The 20,729-nt window shown below is 36.1% G+C and overlaps 4 protein-coding genes across 5 annotated transcripts; 2 read left to right on the forward strand and 2 right to left on the reverse strand.

The window, feature by feature from the left end:
* Positions 1-309: 309 nt before the first annotated feature.
* Positions 310-4,085, reverse strand: LOC140961500 (protein Brevis radix-like 4). 2 transcript variants are annotated; one of them, XM_073420061.1, is made up of 5 exons: positions 3,925-4,085; positions 3,361-3,495; positions 2,845-3,236; positions 1,165-1,707; positions 310-689 (listed from the first exon to the last, which is right to left on the reverse strand). In XM_073420061.1, the coding sequence occupies exons 2-5, from the start codon at positions 3,481-3,483 to the stop codon at positions 611-613; spliced, it is 1,137 nt and encodes a 378-aa protein (XP_073276162.1). In that variant the 5' UTR covers positions 3,484-3,495; positions 3,925-4,085; the 3' UTR covers positions 310-610. The 2 variants fall into 2 exon arrangements, with proteins under 2 accessions (XP_073276162.1, XP_073276163.1); XM_073420062.1 differs by lacking the exon at positions 3,925-4,085 and adding an exon at positions 3,686-3,907.
* A 3,459-nt stretch (positions 4,086-7,544) lies between these two features.
* Positions 7,545-12,367, forward strand: LOC140961823 (alpha/beta hydrolase domain-containing protein WAV2-like). The gene is made up of 8 exons (XM_073420550.1): positions 7,545-7,985; positions 8,718-8,753; positions 8,913-8,991; positions 9,091-9,145; positions 9,315-9,431; positions 10,506-10,670; positions 11,306-11,543; positions 12,011-12,367. Exons 1-8 carry the CDS (start codon positions 7,748-7,750, stop codon positions 12,025-12,027), a joined length of 945 nt encoding a protein of 314 aa, XP_073276651.1. The 5' UTR covers positions 7,545-7,747; the 3' UTR covers positions 12,028-12,367.
* A 1,173-nt stretch (positions 12,368-13,540) lies between these two features.
* On the forward strand, positions 13,541-17,442 carry LOC140961271 (PHD finger protein ALFIN-LIKE 5-like). Its single transcript, XM_073419686.1, has 5 exons — positions 13,541-13,727; positions 13,922-13,954; positions 14,784-15,012; positions 15,757-15,892; positions 16,844-17,442. Exons 1-5 carry the CDS (start codon positions 13,631-13,633, stop codon positions 17,087-17,089), a joined length of 741 nt encoding a protein of 246 aa, XP_073275787.1. The 5' UTR covers positions 13,541-13,630; the 3' UTR covers positions 17,090-17,442.
* Positions 17,443-18,118: 676 nt separating this feature from the next.
* On the reverse strand, positions 18,119-20,585 carry LOC140961269 (uncharacterized). Its single transcript, XM_073419685.1, has one exon. The coding sequence runs from the start codon at positions 20,399-20,401 to the stop codon at positions 18,680-18,682; it is 1,722 nt and encodes a 573-aa protein (XP_073275786.1). The 5' UTR covers positions 20,402-20,585; the 3' UTR covers positions 18,119-18,679.
* Between the last annotated feature and the right edge of the window lie 144 nt (positions 20,586-20,729).

Raw genomic sequence — 20,729 nt, forward strand, 5'->3', positions numbered from 1 at the left:
GAGACGGTCTCACATGAGACCCACTCATTTTCATGAATAATATTTGGCTCAGATGTTGATCCAATATTTTTGTGTAAAATGGTATAAGCAAAAGATTGAAACATTTATAGTTTTATATATTATGGAATTATTTAAACTTTTCTCAAAAAAGTTAAAATTTTCGTAAATATCCTAGAGTAAGTCTCTTGTGAGACGGTCTCACATATTTTTATCTGTGAGACGGGTCAACTCTACCGATATTCACAATAAAAAATAATACTATTAGAAAAATCAATCATAAAATTCCAAGAAATCTTTTTTACCCTAATTATGCAATTCGAAATTTCTCATAATCGACATCAATGCCCCTTGTACATCAAAGATTCATGGATAACTAAAAAAATGCCCATTATATAGATATCCCAGAATTTCCATGCAAATAAAATACAAAGGAAAAAAAACTGAAAAAGCCCAGATGAAGGTTCTTTCAAGTCATAAACTATGGCTCTGCCCTTGCAAAACTGAACCAGTTTCTTTCAGGAAAAAGTACTCTCTTTCATTGGCACCATATTATACCTCTCGATCAGCAAAATGTTGCAATATCGGATCTCCTTGCCTTGTTGAGTATCAATCACAAGTATTGTTTGTGTATCCTGGATCTGTTCTCTTCCCACCATAGCCTTGCATGCACATCCCCGAATTTCTCTCGGCTAAAATAGATTTCGATTTTAAGTCAAATTAGAACAAGTACTGAACAGCAAGACTTCTACTCAAGGTTCAATTCAATCTTAAAAGTCTTAAGGTGGAGAAAATACTGTAAACATTCATGACCATCTATGTTGCATTTATTTAAGAACACGGGAGACTAGCGGGAGCGAGTTGCAATCTTGTTTAACAGACGGACTCTCTGCTACTACTCTATAATAATACTGAAATCCATTGGAACAGCTGAGTCCTGGGCCTGATCAAGTAAGACTCTCCTTTATCATGAGGGGACTAGTTCATATTTGTCCACGCGTTACAAAAATAATTAGTCCATGTTGCTATAGCAGTCCATTGCTTGCATATACTATTTATTACATTTTTCACAATTCGATTAGGGACTCAGTAGTACAGGAATGATATTTCAGATAGAGATGTGAAACGCAATTAATCAAGACAAGTTAAGGAAACATATATACTAACCTGAATCTCACACGTCTCATTTCTTTTTTACCATCAGGCAGTGCTCGAATTGTAATATACACACCGGGCTCGTCCTGTTCGACCCATTCACTTTCCAGATCGCTGACATTGCTTATAGATATCTCTCCAGAGCGATCAGCATCTCTCGAGGAGCTAGCTCGAATTGAAACATCCATGGAGGATGTCTCTGTTTTAGTACCACTGATACTTGAGAGTTTTGGTGTTGAGGAAACACCACATGAATCGTAGTTAGAGCGAGAATGTGTCGATTGATGGTCTAGTGAATCCGATGATGAGTATGATATCCCATTTCCCACCTGCCGAAAAAAGGTATGAGGCAGAGGTTCTCTACCTAATGGTGGCGTAACCGGGCTGTTTTGAATAGATTCAATCTTTGAACTGCTGCTGCCATCTTCGGATCTCGGAGTTGTTGGAAGGGGAAAAGCTTGGCGATTTAATCTTTGTACGTTGTAAAGTTCTATCACCTTTTCACAATTTTCGGCCCACCACCTTTGGGCTTGCCATTGGTTGAATGTTTCTCGGCTAAAGAATCATGAAATTGCAAACAGTTTGAGCAAAATTTACGGTGATTAAGGAACAAGACTTCCTATCATCATCATTCACCGCACAATTCAAATATTATATGATACGTCTGAGGAATCATTCTGACTTATCAAAGAATCATTTTAAACTTTATTTCAACGGTTGTCCATTATCGCAAGAAAGTCCGTTGCAGCAGTGGAGCCATGATTTTCATATAGGACGACGAAACTAAAGTTCTGGAACTCAAAAAATCTAGAGGTGATGAAATCTTGAAATCATATAACACAAACAAAGATTAAAATTTATTCTAAAAATTTGAAAATGAAAGCGGGGATAGTCCCAAGTCCTATCTGGCCTCGTGCTCCACTATTCAAGATTCATCACTAAATATGAAGGAACTGAAAATCATCGTGGTAGGGGCTTGTACGTTAAAGTTGAATGGTCTTTGACATGATTTAAAGATAATCCAATTATTAAATCATGTAATGGACAGTGAATCATAATCCATCGTCAGGACCATGATATAAAAATATCAAACCAAAAAATCATCGTAGGAATTTATTTTCAAGCGAGGCGTTCATCAATCTATATCAAGTGTCATCAATGTTTAGAAGCCAGTTTCATATGCCCATCTTGTCACCAGCCCAGTTTTGTGGTCACAAAGATTTGTACATTTCATAGACAAAAAATTGACAAGAAAACAGTTCACAAGATGAAAAAGGAAAGAGGCGTGAGGAAGATTGGAAACGAAAGCAATGGCAATCCCCGACAAAACGACAACAATAAGTAAAAGGTTTCCCAACAGTTGGCCCACTGAAATGTTTTCTTTGAGTTTTGATTTGGCTTCCTAAACTTTTGAAAATGGTGTATTGGTTTTGTCCTGTTTTTCTTTTCCTCATGGCCCAATTCATAAAGATTAGCATGATTTGGTCAAAACATTTATGCTTGTTTTTCTTGTTCGCCCACAAAGCCTTGCTTTCAATGTCATTGATTATGAATTCATTCGGAGAGACATAGTCAAAGAATGACATCAAAAATAGAATGCTCGAGGAAGGATATTTATGTGAGCAATTCCAAGTAATATGAGATTAAATTTGCTCGATATTTTTCTCTTTTTCGAAATTACCAAAAACGTACCCGAATCGAATCCGCTTTAGGTCGTTTCCGCCACGTGGTAAGGATACAAAGGTAATTAAGACCCCCGGTTCCACCTGCGCCACCCACTCCTTCGGCTCGCTCTCTTCCACGAACACAAACGGGTCGACTCGCCGGCCACTGGCCGATGCCGGAGTCCCCTCCCCGCTGGAAATCCCCTTCAGCCTCGCCTCAAGCTCCCTCCGACCGGCCGTCGAACTGGAGTTGAAGCTCCCCGTACGCCTATACGACCAACGGAATTTGTCGGGAGCCACCGACTCAGGCTCGCCGCCGCCTCTGAAGCTCCTGGACCTCCTTTGCTGCGGTGCCGACTCAGTTGTGCATGGCGCGCAGTGCCGATACGCACCCGACGCCTTCAATGCCATGTCCTTTATCTACGACACCACATTTAACATTCAATAAATTTCTTTATAAAAAATGGAAAATAGAAACTTGTACTCTGAACTCATTCAGAGCAAAATTCATGGAACAATCACTTAAATTTACGCGTCCAATCACCTGAGAAGAAAGGTTTTTGATACTCTGTTTATTAGGAGTGACGTTGGAACTAGGTTTCTCCCCCTGGTGATCAACGGACGATTCATCACTCGTTTGCTTCGAACGTGCTATGCAAGTAAGCATTTTCTATCGTCTCTGCAAATATGATTCAGGAACAGATCAAACAGAAGAAACCAAATCAAACAATCTGTAAAAAAATCAAATAAAAAAACAACCCAACTAAAAAAATATACAGAATCACAGAACTATAACAAAGAAAAATACAGATAAAAATTTTCCGATGGGACGGTGTATTTAATTGATAGAAAGGAAGAGTTCACAATACATGAAAGAAAAAAGAGAACGAGTGAAAACAGAGTGATGATTTCGGTGAAGGCCTGAAGCGGCACTCGCAATTCCCGCCCTTAAATAATGGCGCCATTAAAGAGATGCCTGTTCGCACTGATTATAAGGTGTGTGTACGAACAAAGCAACGGTCAACACCAGATTCTATAATTTGATTGCATTACATGTATTCTATACATAAAAATATCGCGATATTGTATGATCAGAAAGAAAAATTACAAGAATTCTGATGATTTTTGCGGAAGATTTTATTTCAGAATGGTGGAGATGGGAAGAGAATCAGAGAAAAATGTGACGGGAAGATGGTGCTTCGTTGCCTTCTTGGAGGAAACCGGAAGATATGAAAAGCAAATGGAAAACTGTTGCCTTTGAGAGTTTTGAGGCTTTAAACCTTGCTTTAAATATTCTCTTTTTCCTTTTGGCTTTTGATTTACTTTATTTTATTTCATTCGATAAATTCTGATGTGATAGATTCATTAACTATAATATAAATTGAAGATTTTTCAGCTTAATTAATTAATATTCTAGATCAATTTAAGTTATTTATAATTATTATTACAATTACAAATAATTTATCTTATACTTTTATAAATCCAAAAGTCTATATATATACATGGAAATTTTTATTTTAATATTTATTAAAAAAATAGAGATGTTATAGTCATAAATTCGTAATGAATTTATGAAATAAACTTGTGTGTCGTTATGTTATTAGTTTTGTATAATTTAAAAGTCAAGATGTATTAAATCTATATTTTTATAAATTCTACACAATATAGCAGTATCTAATACAAAATTTCGTTTAGTTTTAAAAAGTCATTTTTAAAAATTTTATACGTTATTCAAATTTTCAATGAACTTTTAATGAGCATAAAAGCTTTTATAAAGTACAATAAGAAAATGTCAAAATTATAGTTGATTGAGCACATCTACATTGATGGGCTTTATAAACAATCATCTCATCAAAAATTGTGGAGTCTGCATGCTATATACATATTATATTAACAATTTCATTCTTTCGCATTTATTTTAACACTAACACTCATTATTTGTGTGTCTCATTGTCCACTTATTCATCTTTATTCTTATTTTATATTAAATAAATACATTTTCAATAAAATTTACATGATTTAAATGATTAACTTAATATAAATAATATTATCTTTAAATATATATATTACTTGAATTATTTCATCTTAATTTACGAGTGTAGTTCGTTTAAAATTAAAATATTATTATACATTTGAAATGAAAGAGTACTACATAGAAAAAATCACACTTGCATAAAATTATAGAATAAACTTTTATTAAATGTATTTCAACGATTGTTGGTGTACCGTTCTCAAATAAGCACTACTAATTCAGCACAAATTTGGTGATACACTTGACTGTCACGTAGTTCGGAATTTGTCCAGAGATAGCAAGGAAATCTTTGGGTTGAGTCTTGGATGGGTTGTGTTGGTTCGTCACATTCATCATTGTACAAATTTGTCATTTGACCCATTCATTTTCAACAATATTTTTGTGCAAATAATGCATGCTAACATAAGACCTCTGACAATGCTCATCGAGCTTGGAGCACCTCAAATGCTCGTTTGACATATTTTCTTGCAGCCTCTTATCTCTCTTTGAACAACCTCCTCTTGAGATCTTCCTGACAAGGAAAAGCCTTCACCAAAGTAGCTCATTTTAGATATATTTCATATGTTAGATAATACATATTCGTATATTGAGTGTCGTTGGCCGTGAAATTAATATCCGGAGCATTTTCTTGCAATAAGATATTGAATATGAGATATTTGTACAATACATTAATATCATTATGTGAACCGATGATACCAAACGATGCACGCCATCCACAAGTCTTGAGACGAGACTGCTTCAAGTACGATTGTTGGTGAATTACGACCTCTTGTAAATTGACATTTCCAAGCAACTGGGGAATTTTTTCATTCTCACTGCGTGCAATCATGGCTGACCGACATTCCAGGGAAGTCGTCCCTCTGATCAAGCATTTGAAGAAGACATATAATATTATCAATATTCGGCCTTCTCAATTATCAATCACCAAATATTTCAATCACTTACTCACATAACTTGAAAAGTCACTTGATAATAGTTGATCCACAAATATGTAGTTACTCATCAAGATGGTCGGTCGGGACTCCGTAAGCCAAATGACAAATCACAAATGTGCATTTTCACATCAATGACAAGCCTTTTCTTCTTACATCATTGTCATTCTGCTGAAAATACAATGAACGACACTCGAGTGCATTCACTATGCGAAGTAATAACTCTATTCGCATTCAAAACCATATGTGAAATATTAGATCTTGATACATGGAGTTTGTGAAAAAATAATCATTGAAGAACTTCACATGTCCGGCTTCACGATTCCTTAGTTTTCGTTAAAAGCTAACGGACAGTTAACGATAAAGACAAAAATGAGTGAATTTAAGAAAGTTCGAAAATGAATTCGAATAGGGATGGCAATGGGGCGGGGGCGGGTTTTCCATCCCCATCCCTGTCTCCGAATTCCATCCTCACCCCCATATCCGCTCCGATCCCCGTTTTTTGGGTTCGCGAAATTCCAAAACCCGAAACTTCGGGGATCAACTTCCCATCCCCGTCCCTATATCCATTTCAAAAATATTACTATGACAAGACGATGACGGATTCAGAGATTTTCTTAAACCAAAACTTATTATTATCTATTATTATTATTAGTGATAATATTAATATTAATATTAATATTATTATTATTACTATTTTATAAAAATAATATTATTATTATTATATTATTAATACTAATAATACTATTATTTTATTATTGATATTATTTTCGGGGCGGGTTCGGGGACGGGGATAGTAATTTCATACCCTCCTCGAACTACATCGGGGATTTAAAAAAATATCCGAACCCGAAAAAATCGAGGATCATCATCCTCGTTTCGGATTTTTCCCGTGAGAAAAGTTGTCATCCTTAAATTCGACCAACCCAATTGAAGAGACCAATTTAGAAAGTAATAAACAGGATGAACGTAGATAGCACTAACTCGTCTTTGAAAACACTAGAAAAGGAAATATAGAAAAAAATTATCAAAACCCAAAATATGAGTAAATTTGCGTTAATCCTCGCACAAAAATTTAAGTTTGCATCGAGTCATTGTCAAAAAAATTGTGTTTTGCACTTCTTGGTCTACAAAAAAATATCTATGCACTCCCTGAATCCACATATTTTTCTCGGATAAAAATCGATAAAAAAGATTAAAAATATGATGTTAATATATGATATTTGAGTACCTAATATTTCATATCTGATATTAATATTTGATTTTAAAGTATTCAAACATATATATCAAATATTGATATCAATGACACATTTGTTTTTCAAATGAAAATGGATACAAAATATTGAAATATTGTACCAATATATGTTATTTAAATATCAATTGTTTCAGATATGATAACAATATATGATTTTTGAGTACTCAAACATGTATATCAAATGTCGATATTAATAAATTTGTTCGAATTTTATAGTCAAAATCATATCTTTTATATCATATCTAAAATAGATGATACTCAAATATTATATATTAGTATCATATTTTCAATTTTTTGTATCGATTTTCATTTGTGAAAATATGTGAGCATAAAGAGTGCATAATTTTTTTTACGAATCATGAAATAAACGATATTTATTATGACATGAACTTAATACAAAATTAAGTTTGATTTTAAGGATTTATAGAAAAAAAAAATTTTAAAAAAGGAAAAACAAGATAATAATTTTTTTTGAAAAAGTTTTTAAGAAAATCAACGTCGTCGTTTTAATCTCAGCTTATCATCGTGACTGAACTGAAAAGAAAAAGGACAGTCTAAGTCTTTGTCCCTCAACGTTCTCCGTCTCTGCCATCCCTTCGTTATTCGAGTCAAATAACAGAATTTACGAGCGATACACACAGCGACAGCTTAAACACTTGTTTGAACTGCGAAAGCAGTGCGTGAGGGACGAAGAGCTGGAAGGGCATCGATCATGGTCTCATACGTGAACGCTTTGCTTTACTGTGTGGGCGGAATAGTTGTGGCGGGAATGGCATTATTGGTGGCGTTTCAGGAAAAGCTAGTCTACGTGCCGGTGTTGCCTGGGCTCACTAAATCTTACCCCATCACCCCCGCACGCCTACGCCTATTTTATGAGGACGTTTGGCTCACTTCTTCCGATGGCGTCCGCCTCCATTCCTGGTTTATCAAGCTCTTACCCGATTGCAGAGGTAGGTTTCTTTTCGTATGTGTTTGTTATTTCTGTATTTTATTTTGTTAATGGGTTTCTATTGGCGCGGTTGCATGTATGATGTCATGGCTTCGTATCCAATTGATTGAAGAAAATCAGTCGCGGGATGTTTAGGGCTTTGTGTTGCTCGGGGATAAAGAAATAGGTTTGATTGCGATCCGTTTGAGACAAAATCCTTGAGAGTGGTTTGTTGGGTTAGGGTTTACTGTTCATTTACTTTGGGATACTGGATGTTTTTTTGTGGTGAGATGAGATTCGAATGAAGGAGAAACTGATTCATGGAAGTGCTTTTATGGAATAGAGCGAAAGCTATTATATTGTATTGTTGAGTTAAGCTTATTGCTATTAGTGTTTATTTGTGAGCTGAATGCTATGAGTTGAAGTTTTTAATATACGTGCTGGAAATAGATTAATATTCTTTACGTATGATTCTTTGCTGATTGCTCACTTAACCACGAAATGCAATATTTGTACAAGGAGTCGTTCCACAGTGAAGGTCTTACTATTTTGTCAGAGTTTTTTCGTGGAAAATTTTTTTCTGCTGTTAATTCAACTGTTACATAGAAAGAAGGAAGTTTTTCATGATGCAAATGTACTTGTAAATGGAGAGAGTAGTAAGAAGAAAGTAAGTAGGAAGCAGCAGCTGCAGTTACAGTTGGATAGTCTTTGACGTGCGTACTAAATGTGCAACTTTTTGTCCCTGTGGTTGCAGGACCAACGATTCTCTTCTTCCAAGAAAATGCTGGAAGTATCCTTTTTTCAGTTAGGTGTTAGAAACAAACATTGATGTAGTATTTTTCACATTTTTTTTTCTTTGAAAATGTTTCTTTTTGTTCGAGCACATTTGCTTTGTAGACAAAAAGATTTTAAAAATATTCTTCTCTGGGCCTTGATGATTTACTCGCAGACATTGCTCACCGTCTTGAAATGGTTCGAATTATGTTGCAAAGACTCCAATGTAATGTCTTCATGCTTTCCTATAGAGGGTAAGCGGTTGGTTGTCTTTTTTCATTAATGGGTGTATTTGGACATATATGCTATGTTTTAGACTGACATTTACATTGCTCTAACTTTGTGGTTCTCAGTTATGGTGCTAGTGACGGATTCCCTTCACAACATGGTATTACAATGGATGCCCAGGTATTGCTTCCGGTTATTGTATTTCACTTAATGAAACGTTCCAGCTCCGTCACTGCAATCTTCCAGTTTTGCTTGTTCTTTTTCGATGTTACTTTAATGTGGGGAGGAGTGGTAGCCTTTGGTAATCAGGCATGTCAATTCTAATCATTCCCATAATCATGTAGAGTAGGCTGCACTGGATCATCTGAGTCAGAGGACAGATATTGACACGTCCAGAATTGTAGTCTTTGGGAGGTCACTCGGGGGAGCTGTTGGATCAGTGCTTACCAAAAACAATCCAGACAAGGTAATGTCCTTGGGACCTGTCTCCCCTTAAAGACCTCTTCGGGGTGTGAAACCGTACTTTTCCTTTTATCTGCTTACTTTCCATTTTCAGTTACTTCCGATCTCCCTTGTGTGTATGGTTTCTTTATTTAATTTTCTAGTTTTGTTCATCCTGATGAAGGTGACTAAATACTTGGTAGACTATGGCCATTGTTGAATATGATAATCATGCTTGTGAATTTAAAAGAATAACTGATACCTTTTCATGTCTTGGATGGGATTACTGTTCGTATTCACATCGTGGTTGCAAATTTCTATGTGTTAATTGTGGTTTAAGTGACTATGTCCAGTCAGTCACATCATATTTACTGGTTTAAATTGTAGACTGTAATTTTTGACAGGTCTTATAGTTTTCAGTTGTATCTCCATGGAAGAGATTTTTTTCCTGTTGTTTTCACAGTTATGATCTTTTTTTCTTCTATAATAAAGCCGAAAATGTAATAATTTTCTACCTGGAACTGGTACCTTAGGCTGGAGAAGAAAACAATGTTGTAACATCCTCCTTTCATTTAGTTTTGACTTTGAATTTTTGTTTCTTTTCTTCTCATTTATATCCTATATTTGTTACTCTCTGATTCTGCAAAAAAAGATTTTTGGTCCAATTGTTTTCCTCACCCTTACTGGATATGAGTGCTACCTTAGCAACAATTTGAAAAGCATGTGGTACAGATGCATCATTTCGTATTGTTGATCGATCAAGTAGATATTTATTTATTTGCTATTTATTTTTAAGAATTGTTCAAAGATGTTATTAGAATAATGTTATACTTTCAGGTGTGATCTCAAATAATTTCCTTTTCGTTTTGTGGCCTAATGGTATTCTTTCAGTCTTCATTATTCTTAATCTATCATTTTTACCATTTGCAATTTATGGCCTTGGATTTCTTTTGTACTTGTTCTTCTCCTTGTAAATCTAGAAATAAAATACTTGTTCTGCTCCTCGTAAATCTAGAAGTAAATCTATTCTGGTTACTAAAATTGTGTTGGGGTGTTCTGACTTTGACTCATGGAGCAACTGGTGCCTTCATTGTTTCAGGTGGCTGCACTAATATTGGAAAACACATTCACATCTATTCTGGACATGGCCGGAGTTCTACTGCCCTTTATGAAGTGGTTTATTGGAAAAAGTAGCTCAAAAGGTCCCGGGGTTTTGAATTTTCTTGTTCGTTCTCCATGGAGTACCATTGATGTCGTAAATGAGGTGAGGCTTACTTTAGATGTATTCGCTGTTTAGTATACATTTTTGTGGCTCTTGACGTAATGACCATCAGTTATCAACTTGGCTTCAAATTCACTAGCTTTACTTTAGTTTTCAAGTCTATCCAGCTGAATTTAAAGAGAGCCGACCACGAGCTAAAGTGTAAGGCTTAAATTTTAGTAAAGTTGAATGGTCAAAGGAAAGCTGACTTCGGTTGGACTCAAGTTCATTCGTAAAAATCATAAACATGATCTATTCTTGAAATAATGGAGTTTGTACTGGTATCCGAATATCTGGTTCATGAATTGAAGTTTGCCTGCGATCCAGAATTTGCATCCGTTCTTTAAATCCTTTTTGAAAGGCAATTTTATTATTTTAATTTTAAAGCCATTTTTGTCGTCTGCTTGAAAGTGTCCTATCTGGCTTTCTTGTTTCTGCAATGTTCTCATAAATACCGACAGAATTGTTTTAGTTTTAAAGCCGCCACTGTTGTCATGCGATTCAAATTGTTCCATTGTGGTTTCTTGTTTCTGCCATGTTCTCATATGTGCTAACAGGATTTTTATAACATTCTTCTTGTCATTTATTGTCTTCCATATGCATGTCTGTCGTTTAAAGTTTGATGCTTTGAACTGCAGATCAGACAACCAATCCTTTTTCTCTCTGGACTACAAGATGAAATGGTACCCCCGTTGCACATGCAATTGTTATATGCTAAGGCCGCTGCACGCAATCAACAGTGTTTATTTGTGGAGTTTCCTACGGGAATGCATATGGATACATGGTTGTCTGGTGGTGACCGGTATTGGAGAACAATTCAGGAGTTCTTTGAAAAGAGCGTCCCAGATAAAAAGATTGACGGCTCCTCTGAAAGTGGTATGTTTCAAATTTATTTTGCGCCAAATTAATGCAAAGGGTTGCATCTTCCGGTATCTATTATTATAATTATTCATTGATTAATTAAAACTCACATCCTCTTGTTTTTCCTTTTTGGTGGTTTGGGGGTGGAGGTTAAGAAAGTGACACTGATGTTTGCCATTTATTTCCCGTTCCTCTAGTTCTCTGCTCTTGTAAACTAACTCGCGTTATGTGTATTTGCCTCTGCTATCTACCAAAAAACTTCATCTGTCCATACCCTGCGCGAGTTCGATAGTTCTACCAAGACTTGGGAGGCTAGATGTATTGATTTTGCTCAAGTAGATCTCAGTGGGATTTTTTCCTTTTCATTTTCGTTTTTTGCCATCTATTTATATTGTGAGAGTCATCAGAAATCTAGTTTCTTCAAACTAATAGTTACTCTATGTCCCTGTTCAAATTGATACATCATTATGCACTTGTGTCAGATTTGGATGCTCATTGATCAGCTGCCACTTAAGGACGACATCCGGATTCGGCAGTTAGACCAAGAGCTATCTGTGATTGTCCAATACCGTGTTTGCCAGTGTTTTTCATTGGATGCATGATGTTCAGAAGAGGCAGAGGTTGTTAGACGCTTTAGGTACATAGCATGATACCAACGCATACTATCTATCAGACAGATTGACCACCAATAATGAAGTAACTATCTAAAATTTACTCTTTAAATTTGAAACATACATTTATTCTTCTCCTAGATTGTTTCTCTATTGTGATAATGCTTGCTATGCAACTGTCGACATGGTTCTGTTTGTAATGAAAGAGCCAATGTTGCATTGTCTTTATCATCGTTTTACATACCATCTTTTCTTGTCTCATTTCATCTGTGTGGTGTTATCGCTCATCTTCAATTTTGTCTTGTTTTTTCTTAAAAACATCATAAAAAGCAATTGGAGTTCCTGGGTGTGTCCCCATTTTAGCTCAAAACATTCTCTTCGCCTACGCAAGATTATATAACAACGTTTAGTAGTTTGGGAATCGGCTCCATATTCCTGTGGATGTTTATGTTTTACAATAATCTAAATTTGTTTGGTGTAAAAATTTAAGTATGTGAGTTGTATCATTAACAAAAATAGTTTTGGTTACGACGCAATGTGTTCTACTCTAATGGTCAATTATTGAATTCCATTAATTTTAAATATGTTGTAAACATGGACTTGCCAATTGACTAATGGAATATGCGATTTTTTTAGAACCATTAGAGGATCAACTATGAGATATGTTATTCCGACGGGTGCTAGATCTATCCAAAAAAAAAAAAACATTATAATCAATATATTTGATCATAGTAACATAATCACAAAAATCTAATGTGAGACTGTCTTATTGATCAATTTTGTGATATAAATTTTTATTTGAATTATTCAAAAAAAATATTATTTTTTATATCAAAAATATTTTTTTATTAAAAATATGAACATAATTGATGTGGTGTAAGACTTGCTCATAAAATAATTGAAGATTTTATTTTCAATCAAATAAAGGACTATTATATAAATAGATGAATTATAATGATTATTTGTATCATGTGTACTGTGAGAAATAAGAATTTGCATATTGCTGCGAAAGAGGACAATATATCTGGAAGTGGGGTCCACATCACTGTAAAACATACACGTAATATATATAACCCACGAGAAAAAGTAACATTTAGGCCTCATAATTTTTGTTTTTTTGTTTTGGTATTATTAACAATAAATTTGCTTTTTTTTAAATGTGTTTTGTAGTTTTTTTTTAATCGATGAATTTTCATTTTCATAATTTTTATTTTATTTTTATTATCAGAGCCTGTCGTATTTAAAAAAATCAAAAATACAAATACAAATCATATGATAAAAATATTAAAATTATAAAATTAAAATGTAAATTCATTATTAACGAGAAATACAAATTATATATTTTTCCAAAATTACAGTATTCCGAAGATGCCCCTAATTTTCCCCCTTTTTAATCCTCCCTCGCCGTGGTCATTGTGAACTTATTTGAAAAACATTGCCGGAGAAAACACGCATTGGGGAGTGTTTGTGTGTGTACGGCGGAGCAAAAGCATGGACGGAAGCGCTCTCAATGATCTGCGCACGGTGGAAGAAGTTTTCAATGATCTAAAGGGAAGGCGTAATGCCTTGATTAAAGCTCTCACCACTGGTAAACTCCTTGATTTCGTGTTTAAATTTTGAGTGTTTGAGAAATTTCTCGATACGTTTAATTGAATCACGCAGCACGTGTAGAGGTGATTTTCCTATTGCTTGTATTTTTTCCTGGCTTTGCGGTCTCCGCTTGTCCCATTTTGTGTGCATCTGATACATTGTTTTTCCCCCATATGTTTTTCGTTTTTCCAGACTTTGAAGAATTCCATACGCAGTGCGATCCCGGTGAGTGGTTTTTCATTTATCAGCTTTCTTAATGTTGTGATTAATCTGCGCATTATATTTTTCTGAAATCGCTTAGAATTTGTTCGGGGTGTTATTTGTCTAATTAAGTTTCTTTCTATTTTCAGTTTTCCTCGTGTTCACTAAGTGTTATAGAATTTTCTTTCCTGTTCTTTCTCATAGTTCATGATTTTTTGTGAAGTCAATCACTATGGTTCATATAAGTTGTATCGATTTCTGTGCCTGCACTTGTACTTGAGTCTTGGATTTGGTCATAGGATGCTAATAGTATTTCTCCGAGCATCCATATATATCATTGTAGCATGCCTGCTAAGAAAACACTCATATTAGTACTTTGCATACCTTTATCTGTTGCTTTCACTTTACTTGAAGATATTTGAATCTTCAATCCTTAGTAAAACAGAAGGAACAGAAGGAACCAAGTTTCATATTCGATCTCTAGGCAATGCAGGAATCCGGTTTACCAAATTTCACTCGTATATGTGAACTACAGATTTTGATAAATTTGTTTTGCTCAACCATTTAAAATTATAGTTGTTTTCATGTGATTAAAATATAAACAAACTTCATATTCAGATAAGTACCATTATTTCAATGTATGCTTAAGGCTCAGTTTATTCCCCTCCCTTCCGTGTTTTGGTTACAGATTTAGCCTGCTGAAGGCTTATCATTACTGACTAGTGTATGCATTTTTTCCGATAGAGGAGGCTATTTATATGTTACATAAATATTTCGATAAAAAATGCTTATCTTAAAGTGTTTTATTTTTAATATCATGTGATACTCCTGCTATAAACATGAAACTTTTCAGAAAAGGAAAACCTTTGCCTTTATGGATTTCCTAATGGGCAGTGGGAAGTTAATTTACCTGCTGAGGAGGTTCCACCCGAGCTCCCGGAGCCTGCTTTAGGTATTAACTTTGCCCGAGATGGGATGCAAGAGAAAGATTGGTTGGCCCTTGTCGCTGTTCACAGTGACGCATGGCTACTTTCTGTTGCCTTCTATTTTGGTGCGAGATTTGGATTCGATAAAGCTGACAGGTGTGGTTCCTTTGAGTACTGAACTTTGTGGAAGATCATTAAATTGTTTTGTATTATTTGGTTTTGTTTAGCTCATGGAATGTCTATTAGCCAAGAAACTTGGTCACTTTATTTTGCACAGTTGCTTCTCCTGAACCATTTTTTGGATTTACTTTTGCACATTAATATTTCTTAGCCATTACGATCTCCATGCTACGAGTTTGTCATAATTTAAACATTATCTCTTCTTTCTACACATTTTTTTTCACACTCTTATTTCTGCTTTTTCCAAAAATTTACTTTGGGCGATACTATCAATAAATGTTTTGGCAACTATTATCATGCTCGTTTTTCATTTTTCTACCTTGTTTTTCTAGGTCAGGTTTCCTAGGGAATTGCTTGTTTTACCAAAAGTTTGTATCCTGTTACGGTTCCTGACTAAAGTTTAAGAGCCATTTATGCGACAGTAGATTTTCCGTGTGACTGACCATTGTTAAATGCTTTAGCTGAAATTGTGTCACTGAGGGACACTTTGGTTTGCTGCTTCCAAGATTTCTGTCGTAGCAGTAGTCTATTTTATGTGATTAATACAATATTTCCCTCTCAGTATAACTCTTATCATTTGGCATTACCGGGAGGTGGTGGATCTTAAAATTGTGAATTATAAAAGAACGAAATTTCTTTTTTAAAATTGTGAATTATGAAAGAAGTGAAATTTCTTTTTGTTTCTTTACTTTGATATTGTTGTTTTGTATCGGGTTACAGGAAACGCCTGTTCTATATGATAAATGATCTCCCAACTATATTCGAAGATGTGGCAGGAGCTGCAAAGAAGCAAGAGAAGGACAAATCGTTCGTTTCAAACCTTAGTGGCAGTAAATCCAAGTCAAACTCCAAAGCGGTAAAAGAAATTTCTGCTTTCTCAAAATGATGTCGATGCTCATATATTTTGTGTCCTAGCTTCTCAATACTTCTGATCCGAGTTCTTATGAGTTTAATTAAGGCCAATCACTAGGTAGGCTGTGCTGCATTGGCGAATCATGGAATAAGCTAGCCAACCTATTTTTCATTGACATGCAAGATAATGTCTCAATATGGATACCAATTACAATGTTAATTTGTTTCAAGTTTTGGTTACAAGTAGAGGATGGAATTCGATTGGTTCATTTACTTTGCCCCTCTTTCCAAAAGGAAACTCTACGGGATTCAGAACGCTTATTATCAATTTGAGAGCCCTACTTTTTAATTTTGAACTTATTATTTTAAAAAAAATTAGAAAGATTCCATTAGGTGATACTAACAAAAGATCCAAATTTACAACAGTTTGCAAAAATGAAGGGAGGGAATACTCTTACTCCATATTCGTGCTAATAGTCAGTGCCTTTTGTGCCAAAGTATGCTCCACAATATTGTTGTTTTTATTGTTGTTATTATTTCACTTTTGCTTTCATCAATTATCTGTATTTGCCTGAGTGTGTCGTAAGCTACCTTTATGTTTAAAGATCCAAGTTGTTGTGAACTTCTCATATAAGTTGCTCCTATGTGAATTTTTTATTATGCTGCATTATTTGCTTTATCATGATGTTCTGCTGGTTGCTGTTGATATTGAATTTGGGTATCATGCTAAAATGATGACAAAGAATTGATAGACTTTTTGTGGCATGTCTCATTTGAATCTCTTCCCATCTTGTACTTGATTTGTCATATGTTACAAGGGCATGTAATTTACATATCTAACATTTAATATATTGCTCGATAATCAATCAGCTTTATCCTTCTAATACTTTCTACAACTTCATGTAGTTAGTTACTCGTGAAACTTTATTTGTTCTTTCCTTTTTCTAAATCTCAGGGAAAGGTCTCCAAAGTCCAAGTTAAGGACGAACTTGAGGGATTTGATGAAGAAGAGGATGATGAGCATGGTGAAACCTTATGTGGAGCATGTGGCGAAAACTATTCCTCAGACCAGTTTTGGATCTTATGTGATCTATGTGAGAGATGGTTCCATGGCAAGTGTGTCAAGATCACTCCTGCCAAGGCCGAGCACATCAAGCAGTACAAATGCCCGTCGTGCAGCAACAAGAGACCACGCCCTTAGTAATGCCAGGGCAAGCATGGTTTGCCTTCCTTTTCATTATATCTTGCGTGGAAATAGCTAGCCATGTAGTTAGTCTTGAATCTTGATCTCGTGTTTATGTGTTTAGTTCACTGGGTAGTCAGTCTCGTTTACTTCGGATCTAGCTACTCTCGCGTGCCTTCTCGTTCTATCCAAGAGTTTAGGTGCATTTTCCTATCATTGACAGTAAGTTATTCAAACTTATGCTTAGTTAGCGACTAATTCAGACATGTCGAAAACGTCCATTTATCTTGAATCAAAGTCCTCGTGCAGGAATGTTATTCCATATGTGCTTAATGTCGGTAGAAAAGTGAGGAACCTCCGCTTGGTTTCTTTATTGCATGCGTGCGATGAAATTTAGTCAAATATCACTTCTTATATTTTCCTTTACAAGCTTAAATATCGAGCCATTTAAAACAACAATTTGAGTTCGTGTGTTCATTTGATAAAAATATATTTTTAAGATATTAAATAATACAAATCAAGTTATATTTGATTGGGCTCGATGATTCATTTGCAAAAGTAATTAATACATTATATTAGGCTGGAGTTTGTTTTGCCTGCTGCCGCGTTTTCACTTTTCAGAGAAAGAAAACTCGGCTCCGGCTGCTGTTTTGCCTGAAGCGTCTGTTTTAAATACTGTCTTTGGCTGTCAGTCAATATGGGTGGATAAGTATTTAATTTGTATCCAATTTTGTGGACGGTGAAGGATCCAAATTCGAATTTGTTTCCAATAACACAAAAATGTAATCGATTTCCAATCTCTAATGCACCATTAATAATGTAACGGACCCATAATTTAAGTTTACGCGGGATAAACTTGAGCTAGGCTGGACTGCTGATCCCTATCTATATACATACTATCGATCAGTAGTGCGATTTTAACATGTTGGGTTTGAACTGCAGATAAAATAAGGCTATCTTGATAGTGACATTGGTCATGCATAAGGTTGCCAATGGATACACATGACACAACATTATTATATAAAAGTTTCCATCATAAGATATAGGAGGACGCAAGATCGATCCAAATCATTTGTGGTAGAAAGTTGTACGGAACATCGGTATTTATTAACTGTCCACGGGCCTAGCGAGACCGCGAAGGGAAGTTGCTACTTGGAAAAAAATTTAAGCTGCCCCTTTCTTGCCAGGGATTGGCGCTATGCGAGATATCCAGCATCGGACGTTCGACACTATCCTCTCTTTAAAGAAAATTTCTGGATATCTTGCTGTCAATATGCTAATTGACGCTTTGTTTGGGTGATATGGGTTGCCGGGATTTGAGGGAAATATTCTGATTAGAAAAATAATGTTTTGCGTGGTTTGAAATATGACATTAATTTAAAATGGGACTTCGAAGATTTAATTAACCTTTTGAAATTTCAATTTTGATTGGAGTGTGTTCATTCTTCTCAAATATTATTTAAATTCTCGAAAACCAAAAGAGCCACAACCCGCACAACCCGAACACCATTGTTTCTAAAACTTATTCACGTCTGTTTGAGAACGTACATGTTCAAATTTATAAATTTTCTTGGTGGAAGAAGAAAAGACGATGAATTACCACCAGCATCATAGTCGGTTTGATGTGGAGGAGACCGAGTTCTGTCTTTCATTTATGGAATTCAACTTCTCCAGCCGCCAACCATCCCGGAGCCTGGAAATGAAAGTGTCAGCCTTAGTGTTCACGTCTGGACTCGGGCAAGAAACTGAAGGCCTGATTGAATGTCCACTATCGGATCCTATCGTCATGACATGGACATTTTTAACTTCCGGGGAGCTTCTCTGGGAGCTGCTCGTGCTTCGATTCCTCGCAAGATCTCTCTTTGGCACAAAGTTTATTTCTGGCGTTCTGAATGGTGGCGGTGGCGGTGGAGGTGGAGGTGATGGTGGCACGATTATGGCAGTTTCGTTGTGAGAAGAAGTGTTTGGTTTGGGGGGCTTTCCTGTGTAGAGAGGGCAGATTCCTGGTGGTGGTGGTGGAAGAGGTGGAGTTGGGGTGTCAGAATTCTTGAATCTCCGGCTTCTTATTAGATTCTCAAATGAAGGAATTAGTGTTGAAGACGTGGGAGGTGGAGGAAGAGGGTGGGAGGATGCTGACGGAATTTGGCATCGCTTACTTTTACTGCCTGAATTGAATATATTGTTCAAAATAGAGTAAGGTGGGGGTGGTGGTGGTGGAGGCGGCTGAGAGGATGCTGAGGAAAGCTGGGATCGCATACTTTTACTTCCAGTTTTGAAAATATTAGCGAAAATTGAGTTGGGCGGTGGAGGCGGCGGCGGAGGTGGCTGGTCAGTGGTGGAAACAGAATGCACGTGTTTGCTTTTGCTGCTTTTCTTTAACAGGCTTTGGAGACCTTTAGATGGAGGCGGAGGTGATGGTGGGGCTGGTGCGGAAGGTGGAAGCGAATCCTCAGTTGGGCTTTCGTAAATATCTCTGGGTTTCACTTTCTTCTTTCTCTGCGTCTGAGTGCCATATTGGAGTGAAGCTATGGCTGTAGCAATTTCTCTCGCGGCGCCACCCTTTTCCCTTTGAATGCTTTCAGCCTTTTCAGCTACAGGAGGAATAAACTCTGGTTCAGGTGGCGGCGGTGGTGGCAGAAACTGTGCTGCTGGAGGAGGTGGTGATTTGTTTTCATTTTTTTCGTCATTTCTGCCCCTATGAACAGGTCGTCTCCTCCGTACAGGCGGAGCTGGCTCCGCAGCAGCTTCCGTCTCCACCTTTTGACTCCGCCTCTCACGGTGGTAGAGTTTATCGGGCTGCCGGTGAAAATTAACCTCAAAATCATCGAAACACTTGAACCTATTACTCTCACATCCCCACAATGATTCTTGTCTTAGATCCGGATAAGACCTGCTGCTTGTCATCTTATCATACTCTGACTTGTCGGGAAAATCCAACCATTTAGAACTTGCAATTGATTTTCTTATATTGTCATCTGAAACATCCGTAAAAGAATCTAAATTCTTTTCTCCACCGGCATCGAGTGAGGATGAATTATCATCGTTTCTTTTGGCGAAAACGCCGCAAAGTACAGCAATCAACACCAAAAATATGTTAATAGAATCCCAGCCTTTTTGAACCAAACTGGGCTTAAGAATTTGGTGGTTAGCATATGAGAAAAATGGAGGGAGTACGAGGAAGATGATGAGTAACACAAGGATTGGGATGGCTAAGATTAGAGCCTCCGGATTAAGAATTGGAGATGTGCGTCCATGGCGGCGGCGGACGGGGATGAGGAGGGTGGTGGGTGGAGACCAAAGCTGCTGCGAGGACTCTCCTTCTGCTTCCATGGCATGTAATATTTTTTGGTATTTGGTATTGAAGCAGATGGAAATTTAGCTTAAATCTAAAGTGTTTTTGGTTGGTTGTTACACAAGTGGGTACATATTAAAAGTCGAAAAATGAACGAGAAAACAAAGATTAATGTCTTTCTTTTTGGGTGAAAATGAAATTAGGAGAAGTAATTGACATATATATTCTGAATGATCATATTGCTTTACCATGCTTGGCTTTACAGATTTGATGAGCGGTATAGGAGAAGAAGCTACATCACCTTAAAAGCAAATGCAAATAAACCGAGTGGATTTATAAATTTTTGAGGTGGTTTAATTTGTATTT

The sequence above is a fragment of the Primulina huaijiensis genome, chromosome 16 (assembly GCF_012295235.1).
Source record: "Primulina huaijiensis isolate GDHJ02 chromosome 16, ASM1229523v2, whole genome shotgun sequence".
In the NCBI taxonomy this organism is placed as follows: domain Eukaryota; kingdom Viridiplantae; phylum Streptophyta; class Magnoliopsida; order Lamiales; family Gesneriaceae; genus Primulina; species Primulina huaijiensis.

What these genes read in the sequence shown, in the direction of transcription:
- LOC140961269 (XM_073419685.1), bottom strand. Translation starts at nt 20,401, where the DNA reads ATGGAAGCAGAAGGAGAGTCCTCGCAGCAGCTTTGGTCTCCACCCACC.
- LOC140961500 (XM_073420061.1), bottom strand. Translation starts at nt 3,483, where the DNA reads ATGCTTACTTGCATAGCACGTTCGAAGCAAACGAGTGATGAATCGTCC. An exon ending in TCAAAAACCTTTCTTCTCAG is followed by an intron (nt 3,237 to 3,360) that starts GTGATTGGACGC and finishes GTGGTGTCGTAG; the next exon opens with ATAAAGGACATGGCATTGAA. An exon ending in CTAAAGCGGATTCGATTCGG is followed by an intron (nt 1,708 to 2,844) that starts GTACGTTTTTGG and finishes ATGATTCTTTAG; the next exon opens with CCGAGAAACATTCAACCAAT.
- LOC140961271 (XM_073419686.1), top strand. Translation starts at nt 13,631, where the DNA reads ATGGACGGAAGCGCTCTCAATGATCTGCGCACGGTGGAAGAAGTTTTC. An exon ending in GATTAAAGCTCTCACCACTG is followed by an intron (nt 13,728 to 13,921) that starts GTAAACTCCTTG and finishes TCGTTTTTCCAG; the next exon opens with ACTTTGAAGAATTCCATACG. An exon ending in GGATTCGATAAAGCTGACAG is followed by an intron (nt 15,013 to 15,756) that starts GTGTGGTTCCTT and finishes ATCGGGTTACAG; the next exon opens with GAAACGCCTGTTCTATATGA.
- LOC140961823 (XM_073420550.1), top strand. Translation starts at nt 7,748, where the DNA reads ATGGTCTCATACGTGAACGCTTTGCTTTACTGTGTGGGCGGAATAGTT. An exon ending in GCTCTTACCCGATTGCAGAG is followed by an intron (nt 7,986 to 8,717) that starts GTAGGTTTCTTT and finishes CTGTGGTTGCAG; the next exon opens with GACCAACGATTCTCTTCTTC. An exon ending in CCATTGATGTCGTAAATGAG is followed by an intron (nt 10,671 to 11,305) that starts GTGAGGCTTACT and finishes TTTGAACTGCAG; the next exon opens with ATCAGACAACCAATCCTTTT.